The sequence below is a fragment of the Acomys russatus genome, chromosome 14 (assembly GCF_903995435.1).
Source record: "Acomys russatus chromosome 14, mAcoRus1.1, whole genome shotgun sequence".
Classification (NCBI taxonomy): Eukaryota; Metazoa; Chordata; class Mammalia; order Rodentia; family Muridae; genus Acomys; species Acomys russatus.
In genome coordinates this window covers 48,844-67,948 of record NC_067150.1, presented here as the reverse complement: position 1 = coordinate 67,948, position 19,105 = coordinate 48,844, and the positions used below count along the sequence as shown (strand labels likewise).

Below are 19,105 nucleotides of genomic sequence, written 5' to 3'. Positions count from 1 at the left end.
GGCATACAACAAAAGCAAGAGCAGAAACAGGTATTTTCCAATAATTCTAATCTATGGACCTTGTACATTTTACTTACAATTCTGGTTGCCTGTGTCTCCTGTCCATTTAATACTTTCCAAAAGCAGCTTCTCATCCTCAGGAGGAATAATTTCTTCTACCACCAACAGGCCTGGAGGTAAGGTTTGAAGTCCCAACTTTTTCCATTGTGCTACAGGAAAACAAATTAAAATAGTCACATATAAAACCTCAACTCCTGTATACAAAGAATTCTGCCCCAGAGCCACATTTTGTAAGGCTCTTGTCATTTTTCAGAAGTAACTGTGTTGAAAGACCCTGACAAAATGCAAGTCCAAAGACCAAGATCAGAGTTGCACTGCATTTTACACTTTACAGTTCTCATCAGCAAAGAACGGTACTCAAATCTTCTCTTTGTACATAACTGAGTTGCTTTCTAAACCTCTTTCAAAGATAAGCCTTTTCAAAATACTTATTGTATAAACTGCTACTAAAAAAAAAAAATGTCAAGGGCAAGACAGTACAGAATGAGAACAGAAACCATACGGTCATTGAATTCCACTTCAAGTGGTTGTCCATATTTCTACCAGCAGTGAATAAGGGCTCCTTTCTTCCCACATCAAACTTTGACCTCTGCAGGCACAGCACAAGCAAGCACACTAGCACATACATGTGCGTGCGTGCGCGCGCACACACACACCCACACACACACACACCCTCATCATCATCATCCATGCTCCCACACACAAAGAAGTTGATAGAGACTCCATGACAAGAAAATTCACAGAAAAAGTAAGTTGAAAAAAGCTAAGTTCAAGGTACCTTTTTCAACAAAATTCAAGTACAGGAAGATCTTGTGCCCCAAATCATCAATAATTTCTTTTCCATTTAGAGTACCATAGGCTTTCTTGGATCCTTCAATACTTTGGTATATTACAAATGCATAGGGCTTATTAGGTGGCATTAGAAGGTCTTCTACAGGTCCACATTTCTCTAAAGCCAAAAGCAGTTGCTTCCTACACACACCATTACCCAGGCCACCATTGGCAACAACCAGGCTCTTAAAAACAGAAAAGAAAGAAAAGAAAAAAGGTAAGTAAGAAGCAATGGATATAAACTCTTTGTTGAAAACAAAATGAAATCACATTATTATTTCAGAATAACGTGATTGAAAATAATTTCCTTTTCCTTTTTTATTTGGTTTGCTAGCTTCATACAAAATATATAAACTAGTTTGTTAAATTACCAAATTTTTTTGGGGGGGGGAATTACTCCTATGCTGTAAACATTTGTTTTGAAATAACTGTATTGGTGATACATTCATTTCTTCATAACCAAAAGTATAATTTAAAGATTACTTCCTACTCTTCAGAAACGCAAATTAACATAATAAAAAGAAAGGAATGAAGAATAGAGAGAAGCACGCAGTCAGCAGTCATCTTGATACTTTCTGCCAGAGAATGAATGTCCTATGTTCTTTTACTATTTAATCATAATTAGCATAATCTTCAAAACAAAGTAAACTTGAGTAATCTGAGCCCCACTTTATAGAACAAGAAACTATTCACCAAAAAAATTGGGTTAACTGAGTGACTAGGGAGCTATTTATATACTATTGCTGTTAGCTTCTGGAGCCCATATTTTGAATATAACCATTATGTCATGTTTATCAAAAAGTTAAAAATCAAGGAACTGAATCACAGTTTTCTACTCGAGGAAAATAATTTAGTCATATTGCAAGGCAACATTTTTCTTTATATGTTTCAAGTTTACTCCCTGTCACTTTGAAGACTGCTAAGCTCTAGTCAAGAAATTTGGGGTAAAAGAGAGAATCCTTCTATCTTTATTTTGATGTTTATAGCCTAGTATTCTTATAGTTACTATACTTAACAAACACCCTACATGGTGTTAAAATATGTTAACACAATTTATCACCTATTATTTCAAAATTGTATTTGTGTGTATGTGTGTGTGTGTGTGTGTATGTCTGTGTGCAGGAGTGCATGTGCCATAGTACCCATGTGAAGGTTAAAGAACAAATTTCTGGAGGTATTTCTTTCCTTTTACCATGTAAGATCCAAGGATAGATCTCAGACTGTTAGGTTTGTGTAGCAGGGACCTTTATCTACTAAGCCACTTCACCGGCCTAACCTATTACATGTAAAATTATTTTAAAAAGAAGGCAAAGGTTATTATTAATTAATTAATTTATTTATTTATTTATTTATTTATTTGCTCCATGGGGAGTAGGGCTCGAGAAAGGGTTTCTTTGTGTAGCCTTGGTTCTCCTAGACCTTGCTCAGTAGACTAGCCAGATCTCAACCACACAGAGATTCATCTGTCACTGCCTCCTGAATGTTTGGATTAAAGGTATGTGCCAGCACAGCACAGCTAGGATAATGTACTTTTATCAATTTCATCTTTATACCAATTGTTTTAATGTTCTTGTTTTGTTTTGTCTTTGTTTTTTTTTTAATTTTTTGAGACAGAGTTTCTCTGTGTAGCCTTGGTTGACCTGGACTTGCTTTGTAGATCAGGCTGGCCTTGAACTCACAAAGACCTATCTGTCTCTACCTCCTAAGTGTTGGGATTACAAGCATGTGCCACCATGCCCAGCTGAAAATGTTCTTAAAACAGTATTTCAGGGGCATACAGGTTATCTAAGTTTCTGTAACATAGCCTCAATGTAATTTTATTTAACATGTTTTTAAAATGTGAAAACTATTCTTAGCTCACAAGACACATTTGTTCTCCATATAATAGTTTGTTGACTCTTTGAGTTGCACTAAATTCAAGATTAGTAAATTAATGTTAGTCTTATTACACAAAATGAGGATATCTATAACCTTCCTTCAAGAGGGTATAATAGAATTGTCATTAAATTGGATAATAAGAAAGATAAAACTCTTCCATAGAGGGCAGCCAAATACATTTTACACACAAGTATAAGGATATACTTATAATAAACTCATTACTATGCCACTACATTGAAGAGAATAAAATTTATTCTCAGACTGCTTTACCATGGACCTCATTCAGTATGATATTTTCAATAATATGCCATAACAATTTGGTTATATTTGACCACCACTGCAAAAATATTTCCATTTTTCCCTTAAATCCAAGTACAAGACACAAAGGAAACAAAGCACCTTTTCCTATTTTCATACAATATGATTGAGAACACCAATGTACTGGATAGTTTGTGTCAACTAGGAAGGAGCCTCAGTTGAGGGAATGCCTCCAGCATTTTCTCAATTAGTGATATGTTGATCTATGACAGAAGGTTAGTGCCATCCCTTTGTGGGAGGTTCTGGTTTCTACAAAAAAAAGCAGAGCAAATAAGGAGAAGCAATCCAGTAAGCAGCACCCCTCCATGCCTCTGCAACAGGTCCTGTCTCTAGGATCCTTCACTGTTTGAGTTCCTGTCTTGGCTTCCTTCAGTGATGAACACTGCTATGGAAGTGTAAGCTGAATAAGCAAATCCTTTCCTTCCCTGCTTGTTTTTTGGTCATGGTGTTTTGTTGAAGCAACAGCAACTCTAACTAGGACAAGTTGGTACCAAAAGTGGGGTATTGTTGTGACAGACTTGACCATGTTTTGGGGAAGAATGTGCAAGGGCAGAAACCAGTAATGTTATCATGCCATTTTCTGCTATGATAACCTGTAGCTTTTAAAACTATAAGCAAAAAATAAAAAATAAAATAAAAAGATTCCTTCCTCTGTCAGATATTCTCCTGTGGTGATAATAATAAAAGTAACTAATATAGCACTAAATTCAACTACCTTTCCCAGGAAAAAGTCCAAGCATAGCTTGCTATCTCCAGTGACAACTATTCCAAGGCTGTCACAGACATGAAGATAAGTCGTACAGGCTTTGTTTAACAAAGTTCCAGAGACCCCCGACTGTCCAGCATGATCACTTGAAATCCAGAGCAGCTGTTGAGGCTTTGCTTGACAAAGTTGCAAAGATCTATGACTGATCACTACTACTACAGCCCCTAAATATTATGTCCAGGTGTAATGTTTAGAAATCTCCTACTTCTCCTAAAACTTTTTTCTCTTTATTTCTCAGCCCTAAGGAAAATCACACAGGGAAAACTTTTCCCCATAGAGAATGTTGGGGGATGGTCTGATGTATTTTGATGTTAATTACCACTTACTATCTCTGACTTACCTTTTGCTTAATAAAAAGCCATCCCACCTGGACAGGACAAAAGAGGTAGGTGGGGCTAGGAGAGAGAAAGGAATTCTGGGAAGAAGAAAGGACTGCCAAGAGAAGAAAGGAGAGAGACCTGAAGGGAAGAGAGGAAGGCTGCCATAGGTTAGATGGAGGAAAAACATGTGGCCGGCATGGAAGGAAAATCCAGCCCAGATAAAGAACATGAACAAGTACATGAGATTATAGGTGGGAGGTAGCTTGACGAAAGTTATTGAAAGCATGTCTGTGTCTTGATTGATCGCTAGCCAGGCCTACTGATAATACATGTAATTTAAAAACAATAAGGGGCGCCACTTATTGTTTTTAAATTACATGTATTATTTGCATTATCTGTAGGTTTGGTTAGTAATTAATTAAGACACAGACACTTGTTATATTTTAAAATAGTCTTAGTTAACCTGGGGCAGGGTAGATATTAATCTTTTAAACTACCTTCTATAGTGTGGCAGGCATGGGATTTCTGTCTTAATCCCATGCCATCTGTTTTAATAACTTTTATTAAGTTACTTTTTATCTATGATCTTATATACTTGTTTATGTCTTTTATTTGGTTGGATTTTCTTATCTATGCTGCCAGCCATGTGTTTTTGTTTTGTTTTGTTTTGTTTTTTTCTTTACTTAACCCATGGCAGTTGTTGGTCTTTTTGGTTTTGTTTTTGTTTTTTGTTTGTTTGTTTTTTAGGGTCTCTCCTTTCTCGTTGTCACAGTCCTTCTTCTTCCAAGAATCTTCTCTCTCCTAGCCCCACCTATCTCCTTTGTCCTGCCCAGATGGGATGGCTTTTTATTAAGCAAAAGGAAGGTCAGACAGCAAGCAGTAATTAGCATCAAAATACATCAGACCATCCCCCAACATCTCCCCTTTTCTAAATAAAAAGAGGCCATTTTTTATATACAGTAAGTTTAATTATGAGAAATTATAAAAACTAATAGGTAATATTCACACACATAATTTTTAATCAAAATGTATTTGGCAACCCTGTAGAAAATACTATCAATTTTATCTTGGTAAATCTAAAGTTTTGAACCTAAATCAACATCTATTAAAGTTTAAATTTATCAATTTAAATGTATCTATTTAAATTTAAAAGTATCTTTAAAATTTTTTAAACAACTAAGCTTAATTTTAAAATTAACTATCTGGTCTTTAACCCCATCAGAGACTTGAGAAGGAATACATTTAACTACCTGAGTAGAAGGGAAGTGTAGGTTAGCAGCTTTTAAAATGAAAAAATGCCAGAGACAGTTTACTGTCTGAACAGACACCCAAAATTATATAACGTTGGAGTATCATCTTTGGCCTTTTGACCCAGCATATTTAAAAGATATATTTGTGAAGTAGGAACCATTGAGGACTTGTTTACCCTGTTTTGACAGAGTCTGGCCGTCAACTTCGTATCCAAGTTTGTCCATTTTTACGCAGAATTTTGTTTTTGGGAGAAATGAGGACATTTTTCATCCAGTGGCTGTTTTGTCACACTCTCTCTACAAGGAGGTTTTCTAATGTTCATCATCTTTTTTATGGAGGCTGGGTGTTGTCAGGAGTTAACCTGTTTTATTGTCAAAGAATCCTTAAAACAATAAAAATATTTTTTAAATGTCATATTTTATAGGTCTCTGAGGTTTTTGAAGACTTTATCTAATTATTTTACTATAAATATCTATCTATAGAATCATATCTGTTAAACCTAGCATGTATATTTTTATATTTGACATGACTATGAATAGATTAACAATTGATTTGTTTTACTTAATTATTTTAAACAGTCTACAATAAGATTATCAGACTACTGGAAGTAAACTATGTATTAATTGAACTGTACGTGTACAATACCTCATACCAGAGTAGAAATATAATGTGTGAAGAACAATACCAAATCTGAATTTTATTTTAATGTATCAAAATTAAACCTATTTTGTATCAATATACAAAATTTTATATCAATGAATCAATATTAACCCTATTTGTAAGAATTAAGGCCTTGAGAAGTAGATTTAATAATTTGCTTTTTGTTTTATCATTTGTACATATCTCTATACTTTTCTTTTTCTTTTTTTATAACCCCTATCTTTATACCTTTTAATGACAATATATATCTATAGCCTAAGAAAGTAACCAAAAACCTATCCATCCTCCTTAAGAGAAACAGGGCATCTTTTTTTTAAAGTTTTTTTTTAAGCTGATTTGGAACTGAGAATGCCTGTAGGGGGCCCAAATAAAAAATTGGTTAAACAAGTTGGGAATAGTATTTGTGGTTTATTCTTTAAATGTTGAGAAATTTTAGGCTTAATATTAGTCCTGTGTGGGACAGTCTGAAATATTGGACCAATTTGGATCAGGAGCCTTTTTGAAGTTGTCTTTTTTGGATGCGGAACAGTAACCAAAGCACTTGGGGCTGGAACATGAAGGATGTAGGATGTCAGCATCTCAGCATGTTGGAGGAATAAATCTAGTTAAGTCTCATCCAGCGTTAGTGTCTGGTTCTTTTATTTTAAAAACATACAACTTTTTACAAGTATTACACAGTTTTAAAACTATGAATGTATAAGGTGTGCAGGATACACATGTTTTAGACAGTCTCAGAATTATTTTCATTAGTGGGATTAGTAAAATAAGTTAACTGTTTGTTTTGTAGTTTGAATTTATGTAAACATAGACTTTTTTAAGTTAGCAGTCTCTCTTTTATTTAAGTTTGTTTTGTTTTATTGTGACCTCTTTTAAAGACAAAATATAACATCACCATTAACAATGAACATATAATTATCATATTGGAATCAAAATAAGATTGTATAGTTTTAAATGTCTTTTTTTAGGCTCTGTGGCGTTTGATGTATAAGCTAGGCTGCAACCTGTTTTTTGAGAAAATGTTTGTTTTAGAAACACACCTGTTGTCCTGAGTGAAAAAAAAAAAAAAAAAAAGAAAAGGCATTAAGTTTTAAATAAACACCAAATAGAATTTTATTTTATTTTAGGGTTTATGTATATAGTAGGTATCTTATACTTATGTAAGCAGCTTATATGTCTGTTTTGTTTATTTTTTAACCTTGGTTTGTTTTTGGTTTTTGTTGTGTGTGTGTTTTTGTTTTTTTTTTTGTTTGTTTGTTTTTGACCAACAAAATATATTATTTAGGCCATAGGTATCTTGTACCTGGCTTTTTTACATTTGTTTTGGGTGATTTTGTCTCACCCCTTTTCTATGTGGAAGCCATGTAGCTTTATGTCTTTTTTGTTTGTTTGTTTGTTTAACCAATGTCTTTACCTTGACCAACAAAATATATTTAAAGCATTTTTATTACCTTTTTTTTAACACAAACCTCAGATTGATGTGTATTTATCTTTTAGGTTAGTAACTGTTAGTGAGCATATATAATCCATTGTTAAGAAAAAGGAACATACCAAAAAATGTCACTTTAAATCCTAGGCAGTCTCTTGTAACCAACTTATTTTATCAGTAGGGAGTCATACCTGTGGAGGCCAGGTTTGAACTCAAGAGTTCCATCTAGCTTTTGTCTTTACTGTGTTGGGATTAAGGTCTGGTGCAACCACTGCCCTCTTTAATCAGACCATCCTCCAACAGCCAAAGGCTTAAGACAATGATAGAGTTTTTTGCTTTGACTGTAAGCACCCAAGCAGAAATTGCATGTAAGAAAGTTAAGACTTGGATATAACAGTACCTGGCTAGATACTGTTACCTGTAGAAACCTTTCTTTAGAATCTGCTTTGAGAGCATTAGAAGGTGGGCTTGAAACGTCATGTTTTACAGATATTTTACAATAGAGGACCCTTTGGTAGTTAGCCTAGGCTTGGATAGCACAATAGTTGGTCTGGGACTAGAAGTAGGTCAAGTTTTTTCTTTAGAGAACATTTAGCTCATGACCATCTTATAAACACATTGGCTTTAGCCGGGAGAAATTTATGATTAAACTGTCCCATCAGTTGTTTCTAAGATAATGAGCAGGTTATGCTGATCATTGTTTGAAAATTAATTTATTTTTGTTGTATGCTTTGTTTTAGATTACAGAACTTTTGGTATTTCCTTGTTACTTTGTTGATTTTTGATTGCCCTAGTGATTCTAAAGATGGAAAAAAAACATCATGATGTAATCTGTAATGAAAAAAAATTGAACTTCATTTCAATAAAATACTGGAGTTGGCCCAAGGAGAAGGGGGCAAACAAGTAGCAGACATGAGAGAGTAAGCTAGAGTGAGATGGAGAACAACAAGAGAGATAGATGGGCAACAGCAAGCAAGCAAGCTAGCTAGTTACGTAGATAGGTAGATAGATAGGCAGATAAGTCGACAGAAAGACAGCAAGCAAATAATTGAGCAAAGAGCAAGGAGTCAGACAGACAGCAAGCAAGACAGAGACAGAGACAGGTGGAGAGCCAGAAGAAAAGTTCTCCTGGGCTTTATGACCTTCAGCTTGTACCATATATGCCTGAGTCTCTGAGTACTTCTTTGTCCTCCATTCCTCAACACCTCCTCAACAACTTGTTCCTCTAGCTAGTTAGTTGTTCAACCAATGGTTGGTTTCCCTAAACCAGCCATACTATGCCCAGCTTAGAAATAAAGCCATAAAATTAATACTCATACCTAAATAAGGAGAGAAATGAGGAGTTGAAATGAGTTGTAATTTAAAGGCCAAGAAACCCCACAGTAGCTTATATCATTTTATTTAATTACTGTCAACAGATAGTGAAAAGATTTTGTAAATAACTAATGAAATTTTTTATGTTATATAATCAAAATACCTTGTAACATAGGAAAGGTAAGAAAAGAAGAAAGATTATACTAGGATATAGAAGATCAACCTGCAAGTTTCTATTCAACCACTTACTACTTTATATTAAACAAATTAATCTCTCACGATAACAGTTTTCTTACCTAGCTCACATGGACTTTTAAAGAATTAAACATAGTAATGAAGGCCAGGAGGTGGTGGCACACGCCTTTAACCCCACTTGGGAGGCAGAGACAGGGGATCTCTGTAAGTTTAAGGCCAGCCTGGTCTACAAAGTGAATCCAGGACAGCCAAAGGTACACATAAAAACCCTGTCTCGAAAAAAACAAAAACAAAAAACTACAACCATGATAATGAATGTTAAATTTGCTTTATCAACTAAAAAAATTTGTACTATCTTGTTATTAATATATACCTGCAGCGTGCTCTAATTCAGCAGTTCTCAACCTGTTGTTCATGACCATCAGAAAACACACAACACACAATTCTGATGGTCTTAGGAACTGAGACACCATTCACTAGCAAAATTATACTTACAAAGTAGCAGCAAAAATAAATGAATGGTTGTGGGTTCTTAAGATCATTAGAAGCATGTGTTTTTCAATGGTTGTGACCCTCAGGTTGAGAACTACTGCTCTAGTTCAACTCACACTAACAACAACAACAAAAATTCAAACTGCAGACTAGACTACCACACAAATGGAAAATTAACACATGCTACCACATGTATATTTAATATCGGCACATTACATCACAGAATAATTACATCTTTGAACTACACCTTACAATATTAGCATAATACACTAACATATTGATACAGCTACATTCAAGTGATATTAACACTTTAATGTCACCTGAGTAGGATATGACACTGCCTGGATGCCTTCATGTTTCAGCAGCACATGTCTGGCTTTACTCTGTTTCCTTAAGAACTTCTTCTCCATTTTATTGAGTTTCAAAACCGCTTTATGATCGATGTTCATAATAATACTGTAAATAAAAAGTATAAATTTTAAAAATCCTGAAGGAACAATTATTAGGCATATATTCTAGTTTAAAAATACTTGTTGTATAAAAAAATAAAAACAAAAAACAAACAAATAAACAAAAAAAAATTAGTTTCCTTTCCAAAAACCTAGAAAAGCAAAGACACATAAAAAATACATAAGTACTTCAGAACTTAACACAAGTCATAGCTTAAGTTTTCCATCATGATGTAAATTCTGGCAGAATAGGAATGTCAGCATACAGTACATGTCCGGGAAACATGTAGAAAGAATAAATAAATATCAAGTGAGTGAGCTTGTATGCTTATTATGGTCTCAATGATCTAACCACACAATTATAACACAAGGCATGGCTTTGTGTAAACTTGTAAGTTATTTGAGCAAAACAAACACATATGAGACAATGAAAAATATGACATACTTGCTTGCTCTTGGTTGTGGCACATCTAGAGACTAAAACACAAAACCACTGTTAATTGAAAATTAGAAAGATGTCAAATTAGAAGGACCAGAACAACATAAAGTCATTTTAAAAGGAGGTATTTGGTAAGATAATAAAGAACAAATAGAAAACAGAAATGTTCACCAATGGTAGTGAAATATAGACATAATTTGAGGGGATTTCTCCCCGTTTTTTGTTGTTGATGTATCCCAGGATGGCCTCCAACTTATGACTAGGCTGAGGATGACCTTGAATTTCTGCCCACATGCCCAGTTTATACTTATTTTTTGTTTCTTAAGACAGATTTTCACTATGTAGCCCTAGCTGACCACAGACTCACAATGTTTATCCTACCTCAGTCTTGGTGTGCTGAGATTACAAATGTACACTATCATGCCCAGCTGGCATGAATTTTTAGAGCATCAAATTTATTGACCCTCTAGTCCAATGCTGCACACTTCAAAGTTAGCAAACAAACTTAAATAAAATTATATTTCAAAACAATCAGGGCACAGTCAAAACTCTAATTACAAGTTTTAATTTAAGGATAGAAGAAAAATGGCATTAGTTCGTTCCCTAGCACACAGAGCACATGTTAGGAGGTACAGTAGGTAAGGCTGGTTAGTTGGACATCCTAAGAATGCCTAAGATGAAACACTCAAGTGACACCACATGTTGATAAGGATATAGAGAAAGGGGAACACTTCTCCATTGCTGGTGGGAGGGCAAACTTGTACAACTACTTTGGGAATCAATCTGGCACTTTCTCAGAAAATTGGCAATAGTATTACCTTAAGATCTAGTTTTCCCACTTCTAGACATATACCCAAAAGGTGTTCCACAATACCATAAGGACATTTGCTCAACTATGTTCATAGCAGTTTTACTCATAATAGCCAGGAACTGGAAACAACCTAACGGTCCTTCAACGAAAGAATGGATAAATAAAATATGGCACATTTTATATAACGGAATACTATTCAGCTATTAAAAAGAAAGAAATCATGAGATTTGCAGGGAGACGGATGAAACTAGAAAGGATCATTCTGAGTGAGGTAACCTAGACCAGAAAGATATACATGGTATGTACTCACTTATAAGCAAATATTAGCCATATATTACAGGATAACCATACTACAATTCATAGACCCAAAGATGCTAAGTAACAAGGCAGACCCAAAGAAGCCCTTTCTTGAATCTCACTCAGATGGGAAAATAGAATAGACATCAGAAGAAGATGAAGAAAGGGAACTGGGTAGGAGAGGGTGTGAGGAGGAAAAGAGGGGGAAGGGTCAGATGTGGGGAGAGTGAGGAGAGGAGGTAAAAGGGCTTGGAGAGAAAAGGGAAATCGAGGACAGAGGATCTCTGAGACAAGCTGAGGAGGCTACCTTCTAGCAAAGCAGGACATATAGTGGTGGGAGGGGAACAAAAATCCACCTGCAAAAACCCTGAAACCAAAATTTACCCTGTCTACAAGATATGCAGAAATAAAGATAGAGCCAAGACTGAGGGACTGTCCAACCAATGCCTGGCCCAACATGAGACCTGCCCCATGGAAAAGGGACAACTGACAGGCTTAACGATATGATGTTTACAGACAGGAGCCTAGACTAACCATCTTCTGAGAGTCCCAACCCAGCAGCTGATAGAATCAGATGCTGAGACTCACAGCCAAGCATTAGGTGAAGCTCAGGGAGTCCTGTGGAAGGATGGGGGTAGAGATATAGAAGAACCAGGAGACGATGAGAATACAAGAAGCCTTAGGCTCATGTGGGCTTATAGAGATGGAAGCACCAACAAAAGAGCCTGCATGGACTGGACCAACGCCCCCTACACATATGTAACTTCTGGGCACTTTGATCTTCATGTGGGTCCCTAGTAAGTTGAGTGGGTCCTGGCTATGACATGGAGTCTGTTGCCTGCTTTCTACCACTTCCCCCTAAGGAGCTGCCTTGCCTGGCCTCACTGGAGTAGGATGAGCTCAATCCTGATACAACTTGATGTGCTGGGGTGTACTGGTGTGGTAGGTCCCCTTTTCTGAGAAGGAGATGGGGGATGGGGGAAGAGGGGAAGAGGGTGGAACCTGGAGGAGAGGAGGGAAGGGCCTATGATCAGAATGTAAAGTGACATATAAATTAAAAAATAAATGTAAAATTCAAAAATATAATTTTAAAAAAGCAGAAACATTTAAGCAATTAGAAAAAATTACCATTATTTATATGTCCCTTTCTAACTTTCTGAATTACAGATTCTATTTTTTTTCTTACACTATTATCTTCTATAAGTGAATAAAAAGTTAATTTCATGTAGTGATTTTGACTGTATCTGTAACTCAGATAACATTCAGCACTTAAACAGGATGTGATACCCAGTAGCGACTCATTAAATATGTATTTTTAAATAAACCCAAGTATAATTTGCCATTTTAGCTGTTAAACTTCTCTTTTCCGGAATTCTAATTTTGGTAGCCATCTTCAATGATTTCCATAACACCAGGTGTGTATCCCAATAACCTGCATGTATTAAAGTCAGAAAGACTTTCATCTACAATCTTGGATACCTGGCATACAGTTGGGTACAAACGTTCAGGGACCTCGATCAAAACCAAAAGCTGACACTACTCAACTCCAGAGGCAGAAGGACTGAAAAAGGAAGAATATAAGGCTGCGCAGATTCATGGGCGAAGAGCTACTAAAGGTCTGTGCGTCACAGAATTGACGCTGACTGGAAAATGACAAGAAGCAAGGTCCGGTCTCCAACCCCAAAGGCAGCTAACAGTCACCCCTGGGCACCCATCCCATAGCAAGCATAAGAACACTAGACCCTAGTCGAGCTCCCCGTCATTCCCCGGCGGCCTAGGTCGGCTGCGCGCGCTGGTCAGGACAGAGCAGAGAGCTGAAGGAGTAAGCCATGGTTTACAATCCTCCGTGCCCGCCAAGAACAGACACCGTACACTTCTGTCTCACCAGAAATTTTCTTTCTCCTCACCAGAGATTTTTCACCTCCCGACTGCTTTGTCTATCTCCAAGCCTGCCACGCCACAGCCTAGAGAGCTATGCATGCGCTCTAACAATCCTTCACCTGGGCGCCGCCATATTGCAGACAATCGCACTACATTTCCCGTGAGCCCGCGGGGCTACCATAATTCCCTCCGGCATCCAAATCCTTTGTTCACCCTTTCTCCGCCAAGCGTCTGTAAATTGTTGTGCGGGAGAGAAAATCGGCTGATTTATGTGGGTGAATCATTGGAGTAGCACCGACAGCTGCTACATAACTAAAACAGCACACTCCCTAACTACATGCTAAACATTTTACCTTATTCCCATAGATACCCACCCTTTATTAAGGGAATTTATCTTTTTAAAAGATGGAGATCATAAACCTTGGTTGGGCAGGCCTCTAATCCCAGAGAGGCAGGTGGGTCACTGTTAGTGCGAGGCCAGCCTGGTCTACAAAGCGAGTCCAGGACAGGCAAGGCTACACAGAGAAACCGTCTCGAAAAACAAAACAAAATAACAACAACAAAAGACGGACATCATTGCTGAAAACCACAACCAGTTAAAATGCAGAGCTGTGGAGCCCAATGTGAACTGTCATCCACAAGAAATGAAAACAGCCATCCTTGTGTGGTCAGGCAGAAAGTATAGGAGGCCTCAAACCTATACCAAGAATTACAGGCAAATAAGGAATTCTGAGAGCAAGATAGTCTTCTGCAGGCAAGAGCACACCAGTTGTTTATCCAACAGTGAATCCTCAGCCTGAAAACACTCAAATACAAGCAACATTATACAAATTGAGAAATTTGCATTTATGTATATATGTACATTTAATAATAGAAAAGGTCATGAGTTCCAAAGAGTACAAGGAAGACGGATATAGGAGAAGGTTTGGCGGTAGGAAATATAATGGAAAAATTACATAATTATATTATAACCTAAAAAAATAGTAGAAACTAGAAAACAGAAGAAATTAGATCTACTCTGTGGAAACCGTTTTCATTAAAGTCTGTGTCAAAACGCCCCCCCCCCAAAAAAAAACAAAGTAAACTTTAATGGCAGAAAAATTAGTCAAAGAAAAAATTATGTCCGTGACTCCTGACAAAAAACAGCAATAGTACTGTTTTAATTTGTATTTTTTACCCAACTTACATTGTTAGGTCTCAAAGAAACCAGGGACAAATGGCTAACTGAAGTGCCTGCTAAAATACCAAAGCTCTCCTAGCTTCACTCAGTACCGGTTGCTCCTCCCAGCACTGCTCACCCTGCCCCTGCCCTAAACCTTTCCCTTCCAGGGACTTGGAAAGTATCTCTCTGGCTCCAGGAGCTACCATGTCCATCTGAGCATCTACACCCACTTGGTCATCTTTCTTTTTCTCCTCGCCTGCTCTACTGCTTAAACGTGCCCTGGAGCTGCCTCCTTTGTCAGCTACTACTACAAAGGCCACAGTAGTGTGCCATTGAGGTCCTCTAGCCCTTCTGGTATCCCTAATCATGGAGAAAGTGATGCCACTCCTCAAACAAGTCTTTCAGTCTGTTTGGGGACACCTTGGATTGAAATTTGTGTCAAGTTTTAAAATATATTAAAACTTCCCTAAGCCAGTCTGAGCATAGAGCGTGCCTCTCTAAGATGTCTCTATAAGGGGGCTGTCTCTCAGCTCCCTTTTAGAGCTTGTAGGAATTCTTTCCACTTTGCAATTCCTTTCAAGACACCCTCATTTTTTTTTTCTTCCCAGACTTAGACTTTATTAAAGCCTCGGTCTTACCATAAATGGCATGGCCTCAGTACAGTTCCATGACAATTATCTCCTATGGTATCAACCTATGCTACTGCACAAGCAAATGATACTCAAATCTTTTATGTCTATATTTTGTCTGTTCTACACTTCCAAAAGTCCCTCATCTGCAAGTATTTTTTACTTTCTACTCTTAAAAATCTTTTATGTCTACATTTTCTCTGCCCTAAAAAATGTTTTAAAACTATGCTGTACACTATCTCTATTATGAGTTCAGAAATAGCTGTACACTGACCACTCAAACACCAAACTCAGATTGGTGGCATTTTATTGAATGCTGAACAAAGGCTGACTGGTCAGAGACACAATCTGAGATTGGGAAATAGACTGTGAAGACAGTCTGTTTCTAAGGTATACTTTTTATAAGAAAACCATAATTATGTAACAACCAGGTAACCAGGTGGGAAGCAAGAGGAGAGCAGCATTATATTATTTTGACCAGCTAAATAAAGCATTTTTAAGTACATTGTACCTAGGCAGTTAGAAAATCATTTTAATCTGATTGACTAGGATATAGGCTTAAGGACTTTCCAATTCCCTACCATTCTGGAAGAAAAGAACAAAGCAGGATATTGTGGTTGTATTGAAGTAGAACATATGTCATTAATTCAAGCAAAAATCCAACAGCTATTGAGTTGTAAGAAATCGGATATTGAAATTCTCAGGCAGGCAGTGCCTCAGAACCTGAACTTAATTTTACCTTATGGTCAAAATGGAGACTTAAAAACAAAATGCTGTGTATGTAACTTGGATTCAACTATTTTTTTTTAATGGATCTACCAAAGAAATAGGTTTATTTATTTATTTATTTTCTGTAAAGCTTTTACTTTGAGATATCATGGAAAAAACCTTTTAGGCACACATGGAGAAAACATGATCGTAGGATGAAGATAACACTATTAATAGTATCAATGCCTGTCAGCTAAATGTTGAAGCTGAAGTCTTGGGAGTTTGACATGATACATGGGCTCTAAGAATAGACTAATATTCCTCTCCTTCCTCCTCCCCCTCTTCTTCAACAGAATCCACACCAACCTCCTCATAATCCTTCTCTACGGCAGCCATGTCCTCATGGGCCTCAGAGAACTCTCCATCCTCCTTGCTCTCACCCACATACCAGTGCACAAAGAAACATTTGGTATATATCAGATCAAACTTGTGATCCAGGTGTGTGCAGGATTCAGCAATGGCTGTGGTGTTGCTCAATATGCACACAGCTCTCTGTACCTAGGCCAGATCTCCACCAGGAACCATGGTGGGGAGGGGGGGCTGGTAATTAATGCCAACCTTGAAACCAGTGGGGAACCAGTCCACAAACTGCATACTATGCTTGGTCTTGATGGTGAGATGACAACATTGACATCTTGGAGAACCACATCACCATGGTACAGTAAGCAGCAAGCCATGCATTTACTATGGTGAGGGTGACATTTCACCATCTGGTTGGCTGGCTCAAAGCAGGAATTGGTGATCTCTGCTACAGAAAGCTGTTGTGGTAGGCTTTCTCAGCAGAGATGAAAGGGCATATGTGGCCAAAGGGAAGTGGATGCAAGGGTAGGGCACCAGGTTGATCTGGAATTTTGCAATGTCAACATTCAGGGCTCCATCATATCTGAGGGAAGGAGTGATGGATGACACAATCTGGCTAATAAGGTGGTTAATGTTAGTGTAGGTTTGGTGCTCAGTGTCAAGTGGCAGATGTCATAGATGGTCTCATTGTCTACCATGAAGGCACAATCAGAGTGTTACAGGGTGGCATGAGTGGTGAGGATGGGATTGTAGGGCACAACCACAGTGGTGGAAACCTGGGGCATGGAGTAAATGAAGAACTCCAGCTTGGACTGCTTTCCATAACCAACAGACAGACTCACCATCAGCAGGGAGGTGAAGCCAGAGCCAGTTCCCTGGCCAAAGCCGGAAAACAAAGAAGACCCAAAGTCCAATTCACAGAATTGCAAATTCTGTCCAAGACAAGACCAAATATCTCTTTGCCAATGGTATTGGTGGATGGTCTGATGTATTTTGATGCTAATTACTGCTTGCTGTCTCTGTGACCCACCTTTTGACGGATAAAAAGCCATCCCACCTGGACAAGGCAAAGGAAATAGGTGGGGCTCAGGTGGGGGATGTGGCGGGGAGAGAAAGAGAGAGAGAAATCATGGGGAGAAGAAAAAAGGAGGGACACAAGGAGGAAGGAGAAAAACCTAAAGAGAAGAGAGGAAGGCTGCCATGGGTTAGATGGAGGAGAAGCACATGACCTGCATGGATGGAGAATCCAGCCCAAATAAAGAAAATTAGCAAGAATTTGAGATAATGCATGGGAGGTAGCTTGATAAAAGTTATTAGAAACAGAAAGCATAGGATTGAGACAGGGATCCCATGCCTGCCCCACAATGGGAGGTAGTTTAGAGGACTGATACCTGCCCTGCCCCAGGTTAACTAAAGCTATTTTAAAATGTAACAAGTGTCTGTGTATTGATTGATTGCTAGCCGGGCCTACTGATAATACAAATTATACAGATAATTTAAAAACAATACAATGTTGCCATGGCCACAGACGTAGTTACTGGCAGCATCTCATTTGCATAGGATGAATGGCTCAGGGTGGAAGAGCTGGCAGTTGGTACAAGTGTGAACCTCATCAATAAGTGCGGGTTCCAGGTCTATGAATAGGAGCACATGCTTGCCAGTGCCTGGCTCACAGAAGAAGATGTTGAAAGAGACATCTCTCCCTCCAATGGTCTTGTCACTTGGCATCTGGCCTCCAGGCTGGATGCTATGTTCCAGGCAGTAGAGCTCCCAGCAGGCATTCCCTATCTGGACACAAGCTTGGCCAACATGGATGGAGATGCACTCACGCATGGTAGCTATGGGTTAGAAGGTAAGGGTGGCAGAAGCAGACACGAGGTCCCAGTTCCTTTTTCTGACATCTAAGAGTCAAGGTAAGTAACACAATGAGGCCAAAATAAGCATTTTAAAATAACAACAATCAGCTCATCTCCATGGCAAACAGTATAACTTTATTACCATCTTGTTCAGTGATTTTCAACCTTCCTAATGTTGTGACCCTTTAACATAATTGCTCATGTTGTGCTGACTTCCCAACCATAAAATTATGTAGTGGAAGTAAACTTTTGATACCAAGTATGGGAAGTAAAACAGACTTGTGTAAGGATGTGCAGTGTTTTTCCACTGAAAACAGACTTGTGAGAGCACAGGTGATATTTGTCCACTGGAAGAGGAAATGACTATTATGGAGGCATAGTTTTGCCAACTGATAAAGATCTCTGAGAGGATATATATGTAGATACATAGACAGACAGACAGACAGACAGACAGACAGACAGACAGATAGTCCAAAACAAGAGGCAGGGCTTTTTAGTCTTCGCTGTTCATCACTCCACTTCAAGCCTCCAGGTTCCAGCTGCTGCTCTGGGCTTATGCTGCTGCTCCAGGTTTCAGCAGCTGAGACTGATGTCACATTTGCTAAATTACTAGTTTGCTGTTTGACTGGTCTATTGAAATACTGCCAACTATGCCACTGGAGTCACTCCAAGGAACTGAGTCTAAAAAAGGTCTATTTCTTCTGTTCCGATTAACCTCTTTTCTCTCCTATCTAAGGTAGGTGGGCTGGAAGGAGGCATAAGCATTAAAGAACTCCAAATAAAGAGTTCAAAGCCTACAAAATTATTTTTTGTTCCTACTTCATAACTAATTTTGCTACTGTGAGAAACTGTAAAATTATAAAATGTAAGACGCTTATTTGCCCTGCCTACCCAGAGGCTTCTCCCAGTTCTCGTTACTGCTAGCCTCAGGAGTTACACCCTAGTTCCCAGAATAGCTATATGCGAGCTCCCAAATATCAGAGGTCCCATACAGTTTCCAGT

The 19,105-nt window shown here is 37.9% G+C and overlaps 1 protein-coding gene and 1 pseudogene across 1 annotated transcript in view; both read right to left on the bottom strand.

Moving 5' to 3' along the window:
• Alkbh8 (alkB homolog 8, tRNA methyltransferase) overlaps positions 1-9,964 on the bottom strand; it is a 58,227-nt gene extending 48,263 nt beyond the window's left edge. Inside the window, exons 1-3 of the mRNA XM_051155866.1 lie at positions 9,832-9,964; positions 839-1,076; positions 78-209 (exon numbers count right to left, since the gene is read on the bottom strand). Of these exons, the coding sequence (XP_051011823.1) occupies positions 78-209; positions 839-1,076; positions 9,832-9,960 (499 nt within the window). The 5' untranslated portion in view covers positions 9,961-9,964. The remainder of the gene's footprint in view (positions 1-77; positions 210-838; positions 1,077-9,831) is intronic.
• Positions 9,965-16,199: 6,235 nt separating this feature from the next.
• LOC127197933 (tubulin alpha-1B chain-like) lies at positions 16,200-18,080 on the bottom strand (annotated as a pseudogene).
• Between the last annotated feature and the right edge of the window lie 1,025 nt (positions 18,081-19,105).